The sequence below is a fragment of the Protopterus annectens genome, chromosome 17.part0, assembly GCF_019279795.1.
Source record: "Protopterus annectens isolate FY-2018-M chromosome 17.part0, PAN1.0, whole genome shotgun sequence".
Taxonomy (NCBI): domain Eukaryota; kingdom Metazoa; phylum Chordata; order Ceratodontiformes; family Protopteridae; genus Protopterus; species Protopterus annectens.
Window position 1 is genome coordinate 128849827 of NC_056751.1, and position 20594 is coordinate 128870420.

Below are 20594 nucleotides of genomic sequence, written 5' to 3' on the forward strand. Positions count from 1 at the left end.
TCGGCTCCGATGGTCTGCTCGGAGCCGACACAGGAATTTCCAATACCTCGGCTCCAGCCGGAGCCGAGGAAACCACAGAAGCTGCAGTCTGAGACTCATCGGCTCCAGCCGGAGCCGATGTAGCAGGAGGTTTCGAAGCCTTAGGCCTCGACTCAGAAGCTGGAGTCGAGGACCTAGAAGCCTTAGAGGGTTTGCCCGAAGTAGCAGTAAGGGAACCCTCAGGCTTAAGCAAACCTCTTAAAATGAGTTTATTTTTTCTTTCCTGCAGGACTCTAGGGCTGAAGCCATGGCATACAGCACAACAGTCCTGCAGGTGTAAAGGTCCCAGGCAGTACACACAAGAAGTGTGACCGTCTGTCAGAGACATTTTCTGACAGCACGAGTCACACTTCTTGAAGACTGAGACCTTCGAATCCTTGGACATTACAAGGAACAAGTGCAACCAAACACAACACAAACACACCGGTTACACTATACACAAAATAACAATAAGTTAAATTAAATAAAATTACTCTAGATTAATAAGAGTCCCTACAGAAAAACACACACACTCCAAGGGAATGGGAAGGCCCAAAGGCCTAAGGGAAGAACTATAAGTTCTTCTGGTAAAAACAAGGATGAATAACCTTTAAACTAAGGGGAAACTGATTAGAAAACTAATTTTAAAGGGTTTTTTGAACTTTTTTTAAACTATTTCCTACACTAACCTGAAGCCGGTGAAGCAACACGTCTCAATAGCTGTAGCGGCAAACGAGATCTGAGGTAATACCGCCTAGCATTGTGGGATATAAGGGGAGCCTCGAGCCGGTGGAACCAACTCTCGAGCTTTTAGAGTGGCCGAGTCGGAGCCGAGGTCGGCTCCGAACCCATCCAGCAAGAATGAAGGTGAGATTGACAACTTAACATCACTTGTTTACAGCTTAATCCAAGTGCATTAATCTAGACATTCACCCTTATAAAAATAAGAGAAAAAAAATCTTAATTCTACATACAATAAAAATCAGTGCATCTTTAAGCTCCACCCCAGCAGCCCAAGTTCACAACATATTAACATTAAACGTGCTTTTGTCTATCTTTTCTTATCTCATTATACTATAGTACCTGTATTTCTTGCAACTAAAAAAGTACTTGTTCACTTTAATATCCTTAATGCATTCAACCATCAATGAGGAATCCCCCAGTTTTAAAATGTCCAACTATACACAAAACATGACTGACAATATACAACATGCAGTTTATTAACATTTGTATAAAATATTTCATGATATAAGAATAAGAACTTTTACTTACAGTTATTTATTCCTCTTAGTGTTCTTTTAAACATTAATGACAAACTGGGGTTCATGCTTTATAGTCCACCCAGAAGTTTAATAAAGTCAATAAAAGTCCAGTCTTTTAGCCATTTGTTCTTGCAAATCTGTATTTCACAAATTAAATTTATGTTTTATAATCTCCCGTTTATTCAATAATTTCAGCACTGCTGCTCTTCTTCCTGTTCAGCTCCATCTCCACACACCAGGCTCTGGCTTACATCCAAGGTACTCCTGATGCTTCTAGCCAACTCCTGTGCTTGTTTTTCTGTCTCGCAAGCATTTTCCTTTCGAAAATTGGAAAAGGTTTCACAGGCAAATTCCTTCAGCTTCACTGACAGAATATTGAGAAGCCGTTCCCCTACAATTTGCTGGCTCACCTTTTGTTGGATAAGCTATCTCCTCCTTAGCTTGTTCTGCACCCAAAAATATCTTCGATCATCCTGGAAAAAACATTCTTAAGACAGTGTGTCACAGCAGCTTGAATCTCATACCAGCCTCTCAACATTCCCTGATTGCTGGTATAAATTGGCTTCTCTTCTGCCTAATGTACAGTGAATATTCATTTTCCACAAACACTCCATTTCCAATTTTTAATACTTTTCCCTTCTGCCAGTTTTATTAGGATCAACTCTGGTTGATGGTATGACTGCATTTTTACTAAAACGGTCTTGGCTGCTTTGTCACAGCCAGTTTTGGAGCATACAGTCTGTCTCTCTCTTCAGTTAAATCCTGCTGTGGAATACCAGTCCAGCTGCTTATTTGTACATTAATAAAATTAATAGTCTGCCCCTTCCAGTTTCTCTAGTACAACTGAAAATCTCAGTTTTTTCTGCATGCTCTGATTTCTAACTCTATTTTTTGAAACAAGTTCTTCTTGAGAAGTCTCATACTCTGCTAGTATTTCTTCATTTCAACCTGTAATGTTTGCAATTTTATCAGCTCATTTGAAGGGCTAGTTAAAGCTTTTCTATTTTTCCATGCTTTTATCTGAGTTGCTATACACCTTCAATGTTTCATTTACTTCAACTACCTCCAAGTAGATTTATTTTTCTCTTTTAAATTACTAGAAAACATCTCTTGTATCAAAACTGCTTGCTGCAGAACAGCTGCACAATTCTTCCCAGCCAGTGCTTTCTCTCCACCATATCTGGTTGATTTTCCTTCAAGTTCTCCAAATTTCTTCTTTGCTAGCATCCAAGCAGTGTACTTACTAGCCAGTAATGGAATTTTATTCAGGCTGACAATATCACTGGTTCTTATTCCACAGTTTCTTTTTTTTACACTGGGAGAGCTTAAATTAAGCTGTTTATCAGTGTGCAGCCATTTTGGAACTCTCACTGAACAACTGCATTTTATTTATAAATTTACTAAACAGCAACGGTGCCACTGTTGAACCCTGTGACCCAATGTTTGATGGAAAGTTGACAGCTGATCAAACCAATGTATACTATATAACACTATATTGATGGCTGAGGTACCCCAATTGACTGACTGCGGGTACATCGGGGAAACAGGGTTAACAGTTTTCTTCAAGATTATTTTTGGTGGTAATCCAGGACTTAGTCCAAAGGATTAAGAAAGAACTACGTGTAGGGAGAAGGGGAGTATGGTTCACTTATCTGTAGATAGTATACCATCATTCAAAGATATGGAAGCTAAGTTGCCAGGCATAATTAATTTATTTAGAGGGTTTCAGTAGTAGTTATGGTTGTATTTCTACTCTCATGAGCAAATGGTCAGAATGAGATGGGATTAAGTTGGGAACAGCAAAGATAAGTACTTAGCACTGCATATATTTAAAACACCGTAGCTCATTAGAGAGATAATGGTGAGAAAGGAAGGAGAAAATAAGGAGAGTCAATCATAGTTGGTCAAGTAAAGTACAGTTTTGTACCTACCATAAATGTAGATGTTAGAGTGTATACACTTGCTGCAGTCATTACACTTGGGTTATCCTGCCGTCAGGCCGTTCCCCAGTCAGCCTGAGTTCCAAAGTCTTGATCCGGCGTCAGTTGCTGTCGCCTCCTCCCTGACGTCAGTGCGACAGGGGTATATAAGATGCAGCCGACGCCATTTTCTTCAGTTTTTCTTGCCCCAGATGTCAGGGTGCCTCTAAATAGGTAGGTAATTTCAATTGCTAATAAAACATACATAAAAAAGGCAAAAAACAACTTACAGCTACCAGCAAATACTCCCCATAGGTAGTAAGAGTAGAAGACATAGGTACGTACCAGCCAGTAAGAGGGGAAGGAGGGAGGGTAATTTGGACTGCAGCAGTGTATACACTCGAACATCTACATTTATGGTACGTACAAAACTGTACTATGTTCATCGTGTTACACTGCTGCAGTCATTACACTTGGGTGGAATCCCAAAGATGAGGTAGGGTGGCTGGTTCTATAAGGCATTGGGGTAGCTATAAGACCCTGCAGCACTGCAGTGGCGTAGCCAGCTCTGGATTTAGAGTATAGAGGCAGATGGTAATGCTTGGTGAAGGTATGTACAGAACTCCAAGTTGCTGCTTCCAAAATATCCTTGGTAGGTAGGCAGTTGAAGTGGCTGTTGAACTGGTGGAGTGAGATCTAATGCTGCTAGGTACAGGTTTTTCATGGTATGTGTAGCAGAAACGTATACAATGTCCTATCCAGTTTGAAATACTCTGTTTTGAAATGGCTTTTCCCTGTGCTCCTGCAGCATATGCTACCAATAATTGCTCAGATTTTCTGAAAGCTTTGGATTTGTCCAAGTAGAAGCGTAACTGCCTGTGAATGTCCAAAGAGTGCAGTAGTCTCTCCCGTTTATTCTGTGGTTTAGGATAAAAAGTTGGCAGGTGAATAGTTTGGTTTAGAGCCACCCTAGATACCACCTTTGGCATAAACGTAGGGTTAGTTCTTAAAGACACCCTGTCCTGGTGGAAAATGGGGAAAGGTTCCACTGCCATTAGTGCCTGTAATTCTGAAAGTCTTCGTGTTGATGTTATTGCCAGGAGCAGAGCAGTTTTCCAAGAGATATATTTTAATTCTGCTGTGTTAGCTGGCTCAAAAGGAGGTAAAGTTAGTTTTTCCAAAACGAAGTTGAGGTCCCAAGTTGGAGTAGGTGCTCTACGGGGCGGTCTTATGTTTTTAGCCCCTCTAAGGTACTGTTTTAACAGAGGATTAGAGAAAATTGGTGGATCCGTGTTGTAATGAGCAGAGATGGCAGAGGCGTGGATCTTGATGGATGAGAAGGAGAGGCCTTTGTCCAGCATCTCAGTTAAGTATTGTAGTATCTGAGGAATGTTTGGGACAAGAGGGTCAAGGATGTGAGCTTGGTTCCAGGCACAGAATCTCTTCCATTTATCCGAATAAGCTTTCCTGGTACTAGGCCTTCTGGCCTCCAGAATGACATCCATAGCAGCTTTGGAGAGAGGCATTGCTTGCTTGACTAAGGAATCTTCCATGCAGCTAGGTTTAAGGTCTTTAGCTGGCTGTGTAGTATTTGATTGTTGTGCTGAGTCAGCAGATGTGGGATTTGAGGCAAAATCCAGGGTGGTTCTTGTGCTAAGCTCCTTAAGATTGGGTACCAGTGCTGGCGTGGCCAGTCTGGTGCAATCAGGATCATCTTTGGCTCTTCTTGCCTGGCTTTTAGGAGTACCTTTGGCAGGAGAGGTAGTGGTGGGAAAGCATATACTTGTAGGTTCTTCCAGCTGAATGAGAGGGTAACTCCTTGTGCAGAATTTTTGTAGCTGGCAGTTTACTGGGGATGCAAACAGATCTATGTCCGGGCTCCACCATTTCTGTGTTATCATTCTGAATATTTGTGGATTCAATTCCCATTCGTGGGGATGCATGATGTCTCTGCTTGTCTTCTGCCAGTGTGTTTTTCTCTCATGGCAAGAATTGTACTTGAAGGTTTATAGCTGTGTTCCACAAGGTCATGGCTCGTCTACGTAGGGGGTAGGAGTGAGTGCCCCCTTGCTTGTTTATGTACCACATAACTGTGGTGTTGTCCGTCTTTAGCAGTAGTTGTCCTGGATGCAGCAGGTCCTTTAAAGCTATAAGGGCATTTTGTACAGCTAGCATCTCTTTTTGATTGATGTGTAGATGCCTTTGTTCTGCGCGCCACGTGCCCTGAATACATTTGCCTGCCATGTGTGCTCCCCAGGCGTAATCCGATGCATCTGTTGTCAGTGTTTGCCTGGCTGTGGGTTGTGTAAAAGGCTGTCCCATGTTGAGGTGGCAAGCTTCAGCCCACCACTGAAACTCCTGTTGAAGGATAGGGATTAGTGGTATAACTGTTTCCAAACTTTGATAGTGTTGAGACCGTACATTCTTTAGGTACCATTGTAGTTTCCTCATATGCAGTCTGGCATATGGAATTAGTAGTATGCAGGATGCCATGTAACCCAAGGCCTGCAGAATTTTTCTTGCAGGGAGATGGGTCTTTGTTGCCATCAATTGAAAGTATTGAGTCAGTTGTCCTTCCTTGTCTGGTGTGAGATAAGCCATCTGGGCCGTTGTGTTCAAGCTGGCACCCAGGAATATAATCTCTTGTGAGGGCACTAGTTTTGATTTCTTTTCATTTACTGTGTATCCCAGGCAACTTAAAAACTTTTTTACAAACACCAGATGCTTTAGAAGAATGTCCTTGCTCTCTGCTTGAATCAGGCAGTCGTCCAGGTACGGAAAAATTTGAATTCCTTTCTGTCTGCAAAATGCAATTACTGGTGCCAGGCACTTTGTGAAGACCCTGGGCACAGTAGATAAGCCAAAGGGCAGTGCCGAGAATTAGTAGTGCATTGAACCAGCTATGAATCTGAGGTATCTTCTGCAATTTTGTTTGATAGGGACATGCAGGTATGCCTCCTTGAGGTCTAAAGTCACGAGCCAAGCTTTCTTGCCCAGCATGGGAAGAAGCTGCTGTAGTGTCAACATTTTGAATTTCGGAACATCCAGGTAAGTGTTTAGAGATGAAAGATCCAGAATGGGTCTCCAGGCTTTGTCCTTTCTGGGTACCAGAAAGAGTCTTGAGTAAAACCCTAGTCCTTGCTCCTATGATGGTACCTTTTGAATAGCTCTCATATCCATGAGTGCTGTAATTTGTTTTTGAGCCTCTGCCCATTGATTTGGTGCAGATTTGGCATTCCTTTTAACCTTGGCAGAGTGTGAAAGTTGAACCTGTAACCTTGAAATACAATGCTGAGAACCCATTTGGTCTTTGGTGAACATTTGCCAATTGTGGTAGAAGAGTGCCAGTTTCCTCCCAAGGGGGCTGCCAAGAGGGATTTGTTTGGCAGCTGTAGTGAGAAGTCGATGGTGCTGCTTTTTATATGGTTGGGGCCTGTCTTCCCCTTCTTTCTGGTCCAATGCAACCCATTGTCGAGGCCTGTAAGGACCTTGTGTTTGACCTCTACCTCTTGGACGTCTGTATCTTCCCCTTAGAGATCTGTCTGTAATTGGAAAGGACCAATTCTTAGTTGGCCAGTTTCTGCTAAATCTAGGAGGCTGAAGTTGTAAGAAATCCTTCACCGTTTGCATAGATTTTGCCTTATCCTCCATTTTCTTTAATACCTCTTCTGCCTTAACTCCAAATAGCACATCCTGCTGCAAAGGTGCATCCAATAATTTTGCTTTAACATGATCTGGTAACGTATGTTCTTTTAACCAAGCATGTCTCCTAATGACAGAGCCTGTAACTGCTGCTCTGCAGGAGGCCTCTAGAGAATCAAAACCTCATTGCAAAGTATGCTTTCCCACTTGTTCAGCTGCATGCAATAAATACTGCATTTCTTTAAAATTAGGAGGATCTGATTCTGGAAGCATTTTTTGTTTTAACTGAGACAGTAAAAATTGCTGATATTTTAGCATGTGAAACTGGCAATTTATGGCTCTCACTGCTAAAGTTGCAGACGTACATACTTTCTTTCCCCATCTGTGTAATGCTCTGGAATCTCTGTCAGAGGGACCTGGATTCTTGGCTGATGAGGCCTTAACTCCTTTGGGTCCCTGAGAAATAGCTTCAGGGTCAGCTACAGGGCTTTTATACAGAAATTTATGTGAGTCAGGGACTCTAGTATCTGTCAGGTTTAACAGGGGCTGGAGATAAGAAATCAGGATTTAAGCTAGATTCAGTATACACATCATCCACAATATCTAACACTGGCGGAATAGCAAGGGGTCTGTGTTGAGGTAATAAAAGGAAGTCTCTGAGCCTTTTCTTGGATTCTGAGTAATCCTGGCCTTCCCAGTGGAAATGCTCCCTCAAGGTATGTAGGGTTTCCCCAAAGGAGTAGTCCTCAGGCGGTGAGGCTGATAGAATTGATTCCTCAGCATCAGAATCCTCATAAGGTCTGAGGATGAATCAGACGAGATGGACACCTGGTTGAATGAGTCATAGTCTGCATCCTGTCTAGGCCTTTTATCAGGAGGGCGATGGGATCCCCTGATCAGAGAGATTAGGTCTTCGGTCATTTTGAGCATTTGTTTCTTAGGCATTGAGGCCTGTCCTGGAGAATGCTGTATTTGTTTCTTTGATTTTAAAGGAGGCTTAGACTTAGCTGAGGGTTTAATGCTTAACTGAGTAGGTCTGAAGACACCCTCTGAATCTGTGGGTTGCTCAGCTACTCCGGATCCCTCTAAAAGGTTAGTCTCGGTAGGCTGAGTAACTTGTGCGTCCAAAGGCCCAGCCATCTCCACGTGGGAGTCAGAGGTGGTCTGTGGTTCTACAGAAGCGGTCGTCAGGGGCTGTGAAGGCGCCTCGCTGAAAACCGGAGAACCGCTGACTGGCCTAGAAGAGGCTTCATCATCAGTTTTGGGCTTCGGATGCCTATCCTTGTCTCTGCGCTTTTTGTGTATTCCGGTCGTCGGGAGTTCCGACGGCATGGTATAAGTGAATTTTCTACCAAAATAATGTCAGGCAAAATCAAGCAGATGTTTAATAGTGCGCTTGTTAAAACTAGCGCAAAACCGACAACCAGTGACGTCGTGGTCTGGGCCTAGGTATGGGAAACAAGAGGAATGGAAATCCTTATGAGGTTTTTGCTTCCCACAAGAAATACAGTTATTAACTTTTACTGACATCGGTCTGAGGCAAGAAAAAGTTTCCCCAATGGGGTACTTAGCTTTGTAGAAGACTTCGGTTCTGGATTCCGAATGAAAATCTCAGGAGACGGCCGAACAGCACTTGCGAACTGCTTTTGCTTCGGGCACCACGCGGCAAGAAAGACTGAAGAAAATGGCATTGGCTGCATCTTGTATACCCCTGTCGCACTGACGGGGAGGAGGCGACAGCAACCGATGCCAGACCAAGACTTTGGAACTCAGGCCGACTGGGGAACCGCCTGACAGCGGGATAACCCAAGTGTAATGACTGCAGCAGTGTAACACGATGAACATCGTGTTTTTGCTGAAAAATAAAGTAGAATTTAAGATGCATGGTACTACCTTTGGAGATTTGCTTGACCACACAACATGTCCCTGCAAAACCTGGCTGCATGAGAGATTCAGAGTGCGATAGTTTTGCTTGGATGGGGAGAACAGTCCAAGCTGCTAAAGAAAAGAGTAGGGGAACTTTGTGCAAGCATAACTTCAGAAAAAGAAGTAATGTCTTACCATAACGTTCCATCTGTGTTGTTGATCTTCCATTCATCACTGATGGGTTCGGTTCCGAGACCTCGGAACAAAGTCGGCCTAATACCAAGCTCACGTACACCAAAAACTCTCGAGCTAAGCTGCTACCCACAATGCCCTTCTCCCAGTTACCTCAGATCGAGTTTGCATGCAACATATAGACATAAAAGCTGAGGCCATTTCTGTGCAGAAACCCTGAAACACCACAAGGACCCATAAGATCCACCAGGAGCCTTTGGTGGGGGAGGGAGGGTGGGATGTGATGAATGGAAGATGTTCAACAACACAGATGGAACGTTATAGTAAGACATAACTTCTTTATCTGATGTTGTTAATCTTCTTCCCATTCATCACTGATGGGACAGAATCCCAAGCTCCCTGAGAAACCTGGGTGGCCCTTATGGAAGAACATTCCTGAGAAACATTGAGCCAAAGGCCGCTCTTCCGCTGGAGACCATGTCCAATTTGTAATGTTAGATGAAAATATGGGGTTTAGCCCAAATGGCTGCTGTGCATATGTCGTCCATAGAAGCTCTAGAGTGAAAAGCAATAGAAGTTGCAATGGCTCTCGTTGAATGAGCTTTGATACTAACAGATTTAGGTTCATTTGCCTGGGTGTATGAAAAAGTAATAAAATCTCTGAGCCATTTTGATAGTGACTTTTGATATGGCACATCCCATTTTTGGTCCGGAGAAGGAGATGAAAAGTTGAACCAACTTGCGGAAAGATTTAGTCCTGTCCAAGTAAAAACATAATTGTCTATGTACATCCAATGAGTGTAGACAGTATTCTCCTTTATTGGAATAATTTGGGAAAAACACTGGGAGCTCAATGGACTGGTTAACAAAGAAATCAGAAATCACTGGTGAGAAAAAATGGAGCAGTATGAAGAGATACTCTGTCTTTATGAAAGATTAAATATGGACTCTTGATGCATAAGGCTTGTAATTCTGATATCCGTCTATCTGATGCGACTGTTACCAAAAACAGAGATTTCCATGATAGAAATTTAAGGTCACATTTTGCAGCAGGCTCAAAAGGGGGTAAAGAGAGACTAATACCACAGAGAAATTCCATGTCTCTACAGGCCGCCTGATTGGGGGTCTGTTATGGAAAACCCCTTTGAGAAAGGTCTTGCAAATGTGGATGGAGATGAAAGGAACACCTTCTAAACCATTATGGAAATTGGAGATAGTTGCCAAGTGGACTCTAACAGTAGAAGCTGATGCTCCATTGTCAAACAACTCAGAAAAGTATTGAAGTATAACAGATGCAGGAACTGAGAAGGGGTCTAGCATCTGTTCTTTAGACCAGACAGTGAACCTTTTCCACCTATCTCTGTAGAGTTTTCTGGTGGATGGTTTATGGGAGGCCAGGATAATATCGCAAACAGGTGAGGAGAGGGTTCCCTGTCTGGTGACCAACAGAAATGGAGAAACCAAGCTGTCAGCTTGAGAGTGTACAGATTTGAGGGAGTCAACCCTTGGGGGTGAGAGATTAGGTCCTGACGAGTGTCCAGGATCCATGGACGTTGTAATAGGAGAGGCCGGAGGAAAGGGAACCACACTTGTCGAGCCCAGAATGGGGCAATGAGGATCAACTTGCGTCTCAACCAAATTGCTTTCTTTAAAAATAAGGGTATCAAGGGAATTGGGGGATAAGCATAGAGGAGACCCGTGGGCCCATCGTGAGAAAGCGTCTCTCGGTGACTCCCCTTCTGGGGGAAAAGGGCGAAGAAGCTGTTGCATTTGCTGTTTGAAAAGGAAGCATAAAGACCGCAGCAAGGCTGGTCCCAACGGCTGAAAATTTCTGCCGTCACGTTCGGATTGAGAAACCACTCGTGCAGGAGGAGGATGCATCTGGTCAGCCTGTCTGCAATCACGTTGGAGCTCCCTGAGATATGCACTGCTATAAGACAGTGGCTGGAAGCTATCGCCCAGTGCCAAATTCTCATGGCCTCAAAAAAAATCTCGAGTAAAAACCAGATCCGCATTGGTCTGGGGGGACTGGATGGATGACTTTTTTTTTGACAGAGCTTTCTCATCTCTGAAGCAGCTTCTTCCCTTTGACTGGGTGGAACATCGGGAAGGTACTTTGTAGGTTTTGGGCAAGATATTAGAAGGATGTAACAGCCTCTGGAGATTATTCTCTGCACCCACTGATCATTTGTAACACAGTGCCAGGCAGTTTGGTGCAGAGAAAAACGAGACCCAACTGCTTCCAGAGGAAAGCAATCGGGCAACGCTTCAGGAGGGTTGATAAGACTGCCCAAAAAAAGAATCCCTGGGGTCTTGATTTTGAGGACCCCCTCTGCCTCTAAAGGGGCGTCTTCCACCACTGGAACCCCCTCTGCCTCTGGGGGAATCTTCACCACGTGTGTTGCGAAAAAGACCTTGAGATTTTTTATGCCATATTTTCCCACTCCTCTGGTTCCTGGAAAGAGAATGTTGAGGCTTGGAAAAACGTAGGCCAATGGCAAAAATGGTCTTTCCATCTTCTTCACACCTAGCCAGTGTGTCCTTCACTTTAGAACCAAACAAAGTGGATGGTTCAATGGGAACGTTCAAAAAGGAGGACTTGAAGGAGTCCGCGAGGACACAGATGTGCATCCAGGCATGATGTCTCATGACTATGCCTGCACCTGCAGCTCTAGTCGCCCCTTCGGTTGCGTGGGAGAGCAACCTCATGGATGAGCTGGAGACAGACAAGGGTGGCAAGTTGAGAAGCAACCTTGTCACGTGCCCCATCAAAAACTTGACCCGCGAGGGCTTCAGAAAGTTTGGAGATCAGACCAATTTGGAGCTTCGTAAAATGTGCCAAGTAATTCAGAGACCTGACTACAAAGGTCGCTGAAGCAAAAACTCACATCCCTAGTCCCTCCACAGGCCAGGACTCTCTGTTGGGCGGGTGAACAGCAGGACTTTCTTCCGCAAGATCCTATTTCGTGGCTGCCGCCACCACCACAGTGTCTACTGGCAAGCCCATAGACCAGTGGTGATGTTCCCTCTGGTGGGGAAAGAATCTTGTCTGGTCTCTGGGGAAAAGCCTCAATAGAATCAGGGTTCTTCCATGCATGCTGTACGACTATAGCTGGACTAACTCTTCGGCAGGTTAGGTCACCCAAGAAGTAGAAGACAGAGAGCGGAAAGCCTGCAGGAAGATGGTCTCCTCCAAGAAAGGATTGGAGTGCTTTCAGCTACGCCTCTGTTTCAATATTTCCAGGACGTCTCCGAAGGAGACATAGTCAGGGGTTGACCCTTCCCCATCATCTTAGTCCATATCATCTGTGAGAAACTCCTCCGGAGAGTCAAGGTGTTCCCTCTTACATGCCTTTTTCTGAGGGGGTTCTTCAGTGGGAATGTCTGAAGAAGACTCTTAAGGAAAATTACCCTGGACTGGGATTTCCTGGGGCTTCTGCTCTCTGTGTCCTGGGGAGGTGGCCTGTTGTAGCTCATCAGGAGCAGGGGGAAGATCCAACGAAGGAGGAGCGCTTCCAGAAGCAAGCACCATCTCCATGACCCGGAAAGCAGGCCCGCCCAAAGGGGATTGGGAGCCCGGAACAAAGTAAGACAATCTCGGAACCTGGGTCACACCCCGCTCCATCAGGCCCGCTCCCGGGGATGAAGCCTCAAACAAGATTGGGGCAGGAGTTGCCCCCGGATCAGAGGAAGGAACTGATCAACTTGGAACTGTGCTAAGAAATGAGGGTTCCACCCCCAATCATGAGACTGAGGAAGGGATGGTTCCGAAGGAACCAAAACCCAAAGGGAAGGCCTTGGAGCCTCAGTAAGGGTCACTGTCTTTGCCGAGGAAAGGGTTCCCATCAAAGACGTCAGCGCTATGGGCCTCGGAACTGACGGATCCAAGGGAGGAGAATAAGTTGGAGTCCTGGGAGCAGTAACACAAACTCCGAAGTGGGATGAGTCTTAGGAATGTTTATCCCTCTGGCTGTCAACAGCTGGTCCAGCAGGCACACCACATCGAATTCAGACACTCCTGGTGGACCTTACAGACACTCCGGAAGGGAAGTCAGGCCAGTCTAGAAAAGGACTATAAACCTGGCCTACGAACGGGTCCAATGAGGTGGAGTACTGGGTCTGTAGTGTTTGAATTGTCGGCACCGAAGACTCTAACTTGGAAACAGGCAATAGAGGAACTAACGGTGCTGAGAAAAGGCTCGGTGCAGAAGAAGTACTTGGAGTTGAAGTTATTATTTGTTCCAAGGGGATCGCTGGAACTGACTTTGGTGCGGTGAGAGGTGAAATCAGTGCAGAGACTATTGACAATGAGGTCGGAGCTGTAGTCATTACTGTAGTTAAGCCTGGAGCTGTAGATGTCGGTGCCGAACTTACCGTAATTCTACAGAAGCAACTGGAGCTGAGCTCGGAACAGAAGCAACAGGATTATTTGGAACCGAGGAACCAGTCTTGGGTTCAGAAAAAGACTTGCGGGCCTTGTGTTTGTGGGACTTGCCCTTATCACCAGCCAGTGAAGAGGGAGCAGAATGTGGACATTTTTTTTCCTTCACTGGAGGGGTTGAGACCTCCGACACAGAAAGGGCCGCTTAGAAAGGTGTGGATAATAGGCCTTTCAAGAGAATTTTGTTTTTCCTCTCATTCAGCGTCCGCTGACTAAAACTCAGGCAAATCTGGCACGGAGGTTTCACAGAGAGGTGAGAAACCCCTAGACAAGAGACACAATCATTGTGTAAGTCGCTGTTGGGGAGTTTGCCATTGCAGGAAGTGCAATGTTTGAACCCCAAAGTCCCTTTTTTCTCAGACATATCCAACACACAAAAGGAAAAAAAAAACAAACAAATTACTGCTAGAAAGTATAGAAATAGAAAGGGAAGATACCAACAATGGTATCAAACGATACCACAAGGGTAGGAGAGGGGCGTTACCAACGATGGTAAAAGAAATACCCAAAGGGTAGTTAGATCAAGAGAGAGGTTAGAAAAAATGAGTTTAAATCAGAAAAATGTTCAAAAACACCAAATATTTGTAAAAATATGACACTTAACTGGAGAGCTTGGTGAAACGCTACTATATGGCTGTGTGGCAAATGAGATCTGCGGTAACTGGGAGAAGGGCATTGTGGGTAGAAGCTTAGCTCAAGTGCTTTTGGTGTACGCGAACTTGGTATTAGGCCAACTCAGTTCTGAGGGCTCGAAACCGAACCCATCAGTGATGAATGGGAAGAAGATTAACAACATCAGATGATAGGTTACAACACTTATTAAAGCACAGAGGATTAATGTGAACAAGGTTGAAAATCTAAAATAAGGGAGGTTGGGAAGAGGGATTTTAGATACATTTAGGGAAAAATTATATAGTGTAGAAAAAAGCATGAATAAATAATGGTTAGGGCATACATGGGTAAGATGCTGGATGGAACAGCAGTAAGTGAAATGACTGAAACAGGTATCAATGGAGTGAATTCCCAGAGGAGTGCTGGAAAGGTGAAAAAGATAGTGGATATAAAATTGAAGGGGCATTATGAAGAGTACCTGGATTTTACACAGGAGGAGGAAAACTACCAAGTGAATTGGTGAAATTAGCTACTATTTTGGATGGAAGATGCAAGGGATAGGAAAGTAACAGTGGAAAGTATGCAGGATATGAGCAGTGGAGGGTCAAAGAGGGACATGATGAGATGGACCAAAATGAAAAAAATGCCAGCACCAAGAATGAATTGAGTAATAGTAGCTTTATTTAAGCTGAAATTCTAGACCGGTTTCAGCACATAGCTTTCATCAGTAGATTGTTACACATAGAATGAGAAAGTCCTGCTATAAATACCTTTATAACCGGAAGTAGAAAGACATCATTTCCTGTCTCAAGAAGAAAATGTAATTGTTACAAAAATATAAAAAATAAAAATAAATATTGGTATACATAATGTAATACAATTCAAAATGCATGTGCTTTGAAGATATACATATTCTAACATCAATATTAAAGTCAAAAAGGAACAATGTTTGAATTATGATAATTTGTCATTAAGTCCAGGGGAAAACAAACTCCCTAATTTCACTATCCATCTTTTCTCTTTGTTATTCAGAATATCATGCCATCCAGTTTTGAAAGCACGGTTGCCTATAATGTTATCAATGATAGTAAATGAAAACTTGGCAGTGGGATGATTCATAGTGTGTCTGTATAAGGCATTTGTAATCCTACCATTTCTGATATCCCCCAGGTGTTCAGATATTCTAATTCTGAACTGTCTGGATGTCTGTCCAACATAAAAAGCTTGACATGTGCATGTTGCAAGATTGATAATCCAATCTGAACTACAGTTACCAAAAAAAAACAATATCATATAAATGGCCAGTGTTTTTACTAGTAAAAGTTTGTTTTAAATATGTAGCCACAAAAGCTGCAATGACCACAAGGGTATATATTCCAACTAGTTTCTCACCTGTTAATGTTCTTTGGGATAAAGTTTCATCCCTAGAGTTGATTTTCTTATGTGAGAAATGAGATCCCAGCGTTTTCCCCTTTCTGTATGAAAATGAGCACTGCTCCCCCAAATAGTCCTCTAAGAGGGAATGAGACTTCAGTATGTTCCAATGTTTATCTATAATATTAAGAAGATGTTTAGTATTTCTACCATAGGTAGTAACAAATCTGCAAGTTTCTTGATTTGTCTGTTTTTGATGTTCTTTATATTCCAGTAGTGAATCCCTAGATTGGTTTCTGCTCCATTGCATGGCAGAACTGATAGTATGTCTGGAATATCCTCTAGTGAGAAACCTATTGGCTAAGTCACCATGATGTTGTTTTAAATCTTGCTCAGAGGAACATATCCTTTTGAGCCACAAAAACTGTGATTTAGGAATGTTATTAATTGTATGTTTTGGATGTACACTGTTGGCATGGAGCAAGGTATTAAATTCGGGAAATTTTCGATATACAGAAGTTTTTAGTGTATTGTCTGGTTGGCGCTGTAAAAAGACATCCAAGAAATGTATTTCATTATGATGATAGTACACCGTAAATTCTGTACCCCAAATGTTTCCATTAAGATGTTCAACAAATTCTTGAAGATAATCACTGCCACCTTTCCACACTAGCCAACAGTCGTCCAAATATCTTCTCCAGATATCAATCTCTGGTATGTATATATTGTGCAACTCATCATAGATGATGTGTTCCTCCACATAACCCATATAAAGGTCAGCATAAATGGGTGCAAATGAGGCACCCATTGCCGTTCCCTGTATTTGCCAATAGCAATCTTGTTTGAAGTAAAAAACATTCTTGGTAAGGATGTGTTCAGCCATGCAAATAAGTAATGTATTAAATCCTGGGGAATAAATATTAGCTTTGTTTAACCAAAAATCCAAAGCTGCTAATCCTGCCCAGTGTAGAATACTAGTATATAGAGACTTAACATCTAAGGTACACATTAGCCAATCTGGCTCCAATTCTGATTCAGAGACAATTTGCAAAAATTCAGTAGTGTCATGAAGTCTGGCTCTAATTAAAGATAGAAGGGGTTTCAGTTTTTCAGTTAAAAAAACAGAAAGTGGTTCTGTAAGTGATCCAATCCCAGACACAATAGGTCTGCCTGGCGGTTTATGTAGAGATTTGTGGATTTTCGGTAGTAAATATAGATATTGTTTAGCTGGATCTTTGACTATCAAATGTGATTTAATCTTATCAGAAATAATGCCAGCCTCCACAGCCTCCTGTAAAAAGTCATCTATTTCCCTTTTGAAGTTAGGTGTAGGGTCGGTACTCATTTTCATGTAATGATGATGGTTAGACAGCTGTCTATTTCCTTCATCCCAATAATAATCAGCATCCATGACTACAACCGCACCCCCCTTATCAGCAGAGAGAATGACTATATCAGTATTATTCTTAAGATGTGTTAGGGCAAGTTGTTCAGATATGGATAAATTATGCTTGATATTGTAATCTGATCTGAAATGAAAATGTAAATCTTTGATAACTGCCTGTTGAAAAATAGCCACATGTTTGTCCACTGGAGGATTAAATGTTGATTTATGAAACCGAAATTCAGAAGATCTTTGAGGAGGATCAGAATGATCCTGCTGTCTGAAAAATAAATTCAGGTTAATCTTTCTACAGAATACAATAGTATCGGATACTAGAAAACTCTCATCAATAAAAAAGCCAGGAATGAATCCAAGACCTTTATTGAGCAATGTATATTCATCTTGTGATAAAACATACCTAGAGATGTTGAGCACATTAGTACAAGGTAAATCTATTTCACTACTGACATGAACAGATCTTCCAAACTTTTTACCCTTGTGTTTTCTGCCTCCCCTATGTTTTCTACCCCTAAAGGGTCATCTGATGTTCGTCCCCTCAACATTTGGTGAGTCACCAGTACCAAAGGATTCTGTGTCTGTTGTTGAGGACTCCTCACCAGAAGTAGTGTTACTGAAGCCTGCCTTTTTTAAAATAAGACCTAGGCATGATGAGATGAACTGATGCAGACACATACTCAAGAGTCAGACAGCCTGTATATACAAATTAACAAAGAGAAGAATGGCACTTAAAGCAATAGGTAAATTCCGAGATCTGTGGGATATTAAGAATGAAATCTAGTCAAGGGAAAATGAGAGTAGAAGTCTCAGAAATGACAAGGGAAGATTACTGCAATAGGTTCAGTCAAAGATATGAACTGGAGATTGTTACACTCTTACTATAAGACACTCTTAAGACTTAAAAGGAGAGCTTGTGCCTAGAGGCGAGATGCTGAAGGTATAAAGCAGAAAACATTGATCAGTTACATATGTTGTGACATTGCCCCATGGCTGGGAATGCACAAAGACAGGTGGGAATGGTATGAGGAAGGATTTACAGAAAAATTGTTGAGAATTTACTCTTCCACCTATATAAGTTAGAATGGAAGCATAGTCACTGCATAACCAAGGAAAGGGTTAAAAGTACACCTTGTGCCAGGGGGTGTTAAAAGTTGACTGCGGGGGCTTGGCAAATGAAATAAAAGAAGTCAGTGAGGAAATGTGTAGGAAATGCATAAAAAAGATGGGAAGGGGGTGAAAGAAAATGGAGAGAAAAAGAGGAGAAATGATAAGGCATCTTGGGTGAGGAGGAGGCATGCATGAGAGGCAATGCAGGATGGGAGCAAGTGCATTTCTGAGAGGTTAGGAAGCTGTAAAAAAAAAGCAGAAAGAGGAGAAGGACAATAAATTAATTGAATACCTAGAACTCTGCAAACTGTTAGCAAAGATCATTTAGATATGGGGAGCTTTCAGGCAGGGGTTGAAAACGATGTATATAACTTCTCACTGTACAGCAAATGCCATTGTGAGATGTACTTCATAATGTAGAAGTAAATGCTGTGCAAACAGAAAGAGTGGAGTACATGCTTTCTCTGTGTTTTAGGTATTAAGATGCTCAAAAACCAGTTATAGGACTCGAATAATTACAGAAGAGGGAAAAAAGATAACAATGGTAGATACCCAGGGAGGATTACATTGGCATGTACGTATATTCCATCTAAAACTGCTACAACGGAGCTTAAGAAAATTCTAGGAGACAATCAGCTTTCAGCAGGGAATATTACTCAATGGTGGGAACTAGAATTTGATTTGCAACAGTGAGGATGTATCTAGTGGAGCTTGGAAGGATAAATATAACAAGACAGTAGACTTAAAGAAATGTATGAAAATATCAGGTATGGAAGATGTGAATTCTGTAGAAAAAGCTTGTAGAGAGTTTACATATTCCCCAAGGTACATAAACTCTGCTGGGCTAGGCTAGACAGAAATTATAATTCAAAGGAGCACGTGCATTAAACTGAAAGTTTTGATATCCATCCAATAACCATTTCAGATCATGCGTCAATAATAACTAAAATAAAAAGGCAAAGCAGTGAAATAAAAAGCTAGTGGCACTTCCTCACTTATCTGTTAAGCAGAGAGAATTTTAAAGATAGTGGAAATTATTTGGGAGTTATTAGGGAAGATAGAATTTTTTTTCAGAAAATATAGCTAACGAGAGGGATAAAATTTAAGTGCAGTTTAAAAATAGGGTAGAAATAAAAGAAAAAAAAAGAGATATGGATTAAGAAGCAACAAGGATTATTTAGAGGAACTGACAAGTATTACAGAATACAGGAAATCTCAAAGAAAAAGAAGATGTGCAACTGCAGAGTGCTAAAGAGAAAATAAGGGACTAAATGGATAATACGGAGTTTAGAAAGACTGCTGCCAATAACAAAAGCATTTAGTACAACGGCTCAGGCAACAGAAAGTAGAAAGGATGGTCTCCAACCCTTGGGAGTTCATAAGGAAAATAACCACAGATCCTGTAGAGGTATTATAAATATTTCAGAAATTTTATGAAAATCTGTATATAGAACAGATGTATGGAAATCAAGAAAAAGCACAAATGGAAATGTTCATGGACGAATTAAATATGCCAAAGTTGGAAGTAGATGAGGTTCAATTACTAAAAGGATAGGAGGAGATGAGAGAAAAATGGTGATGTCTAATCAATATACAAGAAAGTCTCCCAGAATAGGTAGTATTCCTGTGGAAGTTTGGAAGCTAGGAGGGCAAAAAGTGATAAAAATCTGGAAGCTTTTGTTTAACAGTACTTAAAAATGAGGCAAAGCACCAACATCCTGTAAGAAAAATGTGGTGGCTGAAACAACTAAAGATGGTAAAGACCTACCAGATCCAGCTTCATACGGGTCATTCAGATTCTAAATCAAAATTACTAAGTGTTTAGGTCTATAATGGCTAAAAGAATGGCAAAAGCGATGTCAAAATTTATAGATATGGATCAATCTGATTTTGTTGGGGGGGGGGGGGGCGGCGGCAAGCATTTGACAACATTAACAGAACGATGATCCAGAGGAAAGCAGAAAGTAAGAAAATTCTACTGTTGTTGGTGAGTCTTGATGCACAAAAATATCTGACAGAATAAGTTGGGATGTTAAGTATGGCAACAGAAACATTTGCATTCACTGACACAATAATAAGGTTAATTAGGGAGTTATATGAGGAATTGGAGATGAAAATTAAATAAGTTCTGTTTGAACAGAGGAACCATGCAGGGGTGTCCTCTTTCCTCTTTTTTACTTGTGTTATATTTAGAACCACTGGCAAAGAAATTAAGGAACTCAGAAATTCAGTGATACAAGTTGTCTCTATTTGCAGATATTATTTTATTCCTGATAAAACCAGAATAAAGACATTTCAGTGTTGTGAACATTCTGAGACAGTTTCAAGTTTTTTCAGGGCACCAACTTAATGAAGATAAAACAAAGGGAATAGCTGTAAACTATGTACCTACAACCAGATTGGTTCAACAATACTCATTATTTATGGAGGCATGTTAAATTGAAGTACTTACAAGTATGGGTTAAAAAGGATTCCGTTATGGCAGCTAAGGCTATGCGGGAAGGGAATAAACAAAAGATAATACAGAAACTGAGAAACTATAAGCTTTGTTTTATGGATATGGAGCACAAGATACAAGCAGAGAAATGTGAAAAATGTTTTTAGCCCCTTTAATTTTATACACAATGCAGGCATATTTTTTTTATCAGCTACAGAAGAAGTTGTGGATAACTAATAAAGAGTTGAAGGATTTTATCTGGGGTGGAAAGAAAGCAAGAGAGTCAAGTGGGATCAGCTGATTTTTCCAACAGAACAAGGTG

At 41.9% G+C, this 20594-nt stretch overlaps 1 protein-coding gene across 1 annotated transcript in view; it reads right to left on the reverse strand.

Annotated features, from left to right (window-relative positions):
- YTHDC2 (YTH domain containing 2) overlaps positions 1-20594 on the reverse strand; it is a 1963388-nt gene that overhangs the window by 1294382 nt on the left and 648412 nt on the right. The window contains exon 8 of the mRNA XM_044059160.1: positions 15345-16990. Coding sequence (XP_043915095.1) covers positions 15345-16990 — 1646 coding nt within the window. The remainder of the gene's footprint in view (positions 1-15344; positions 16991-20594) is intronic.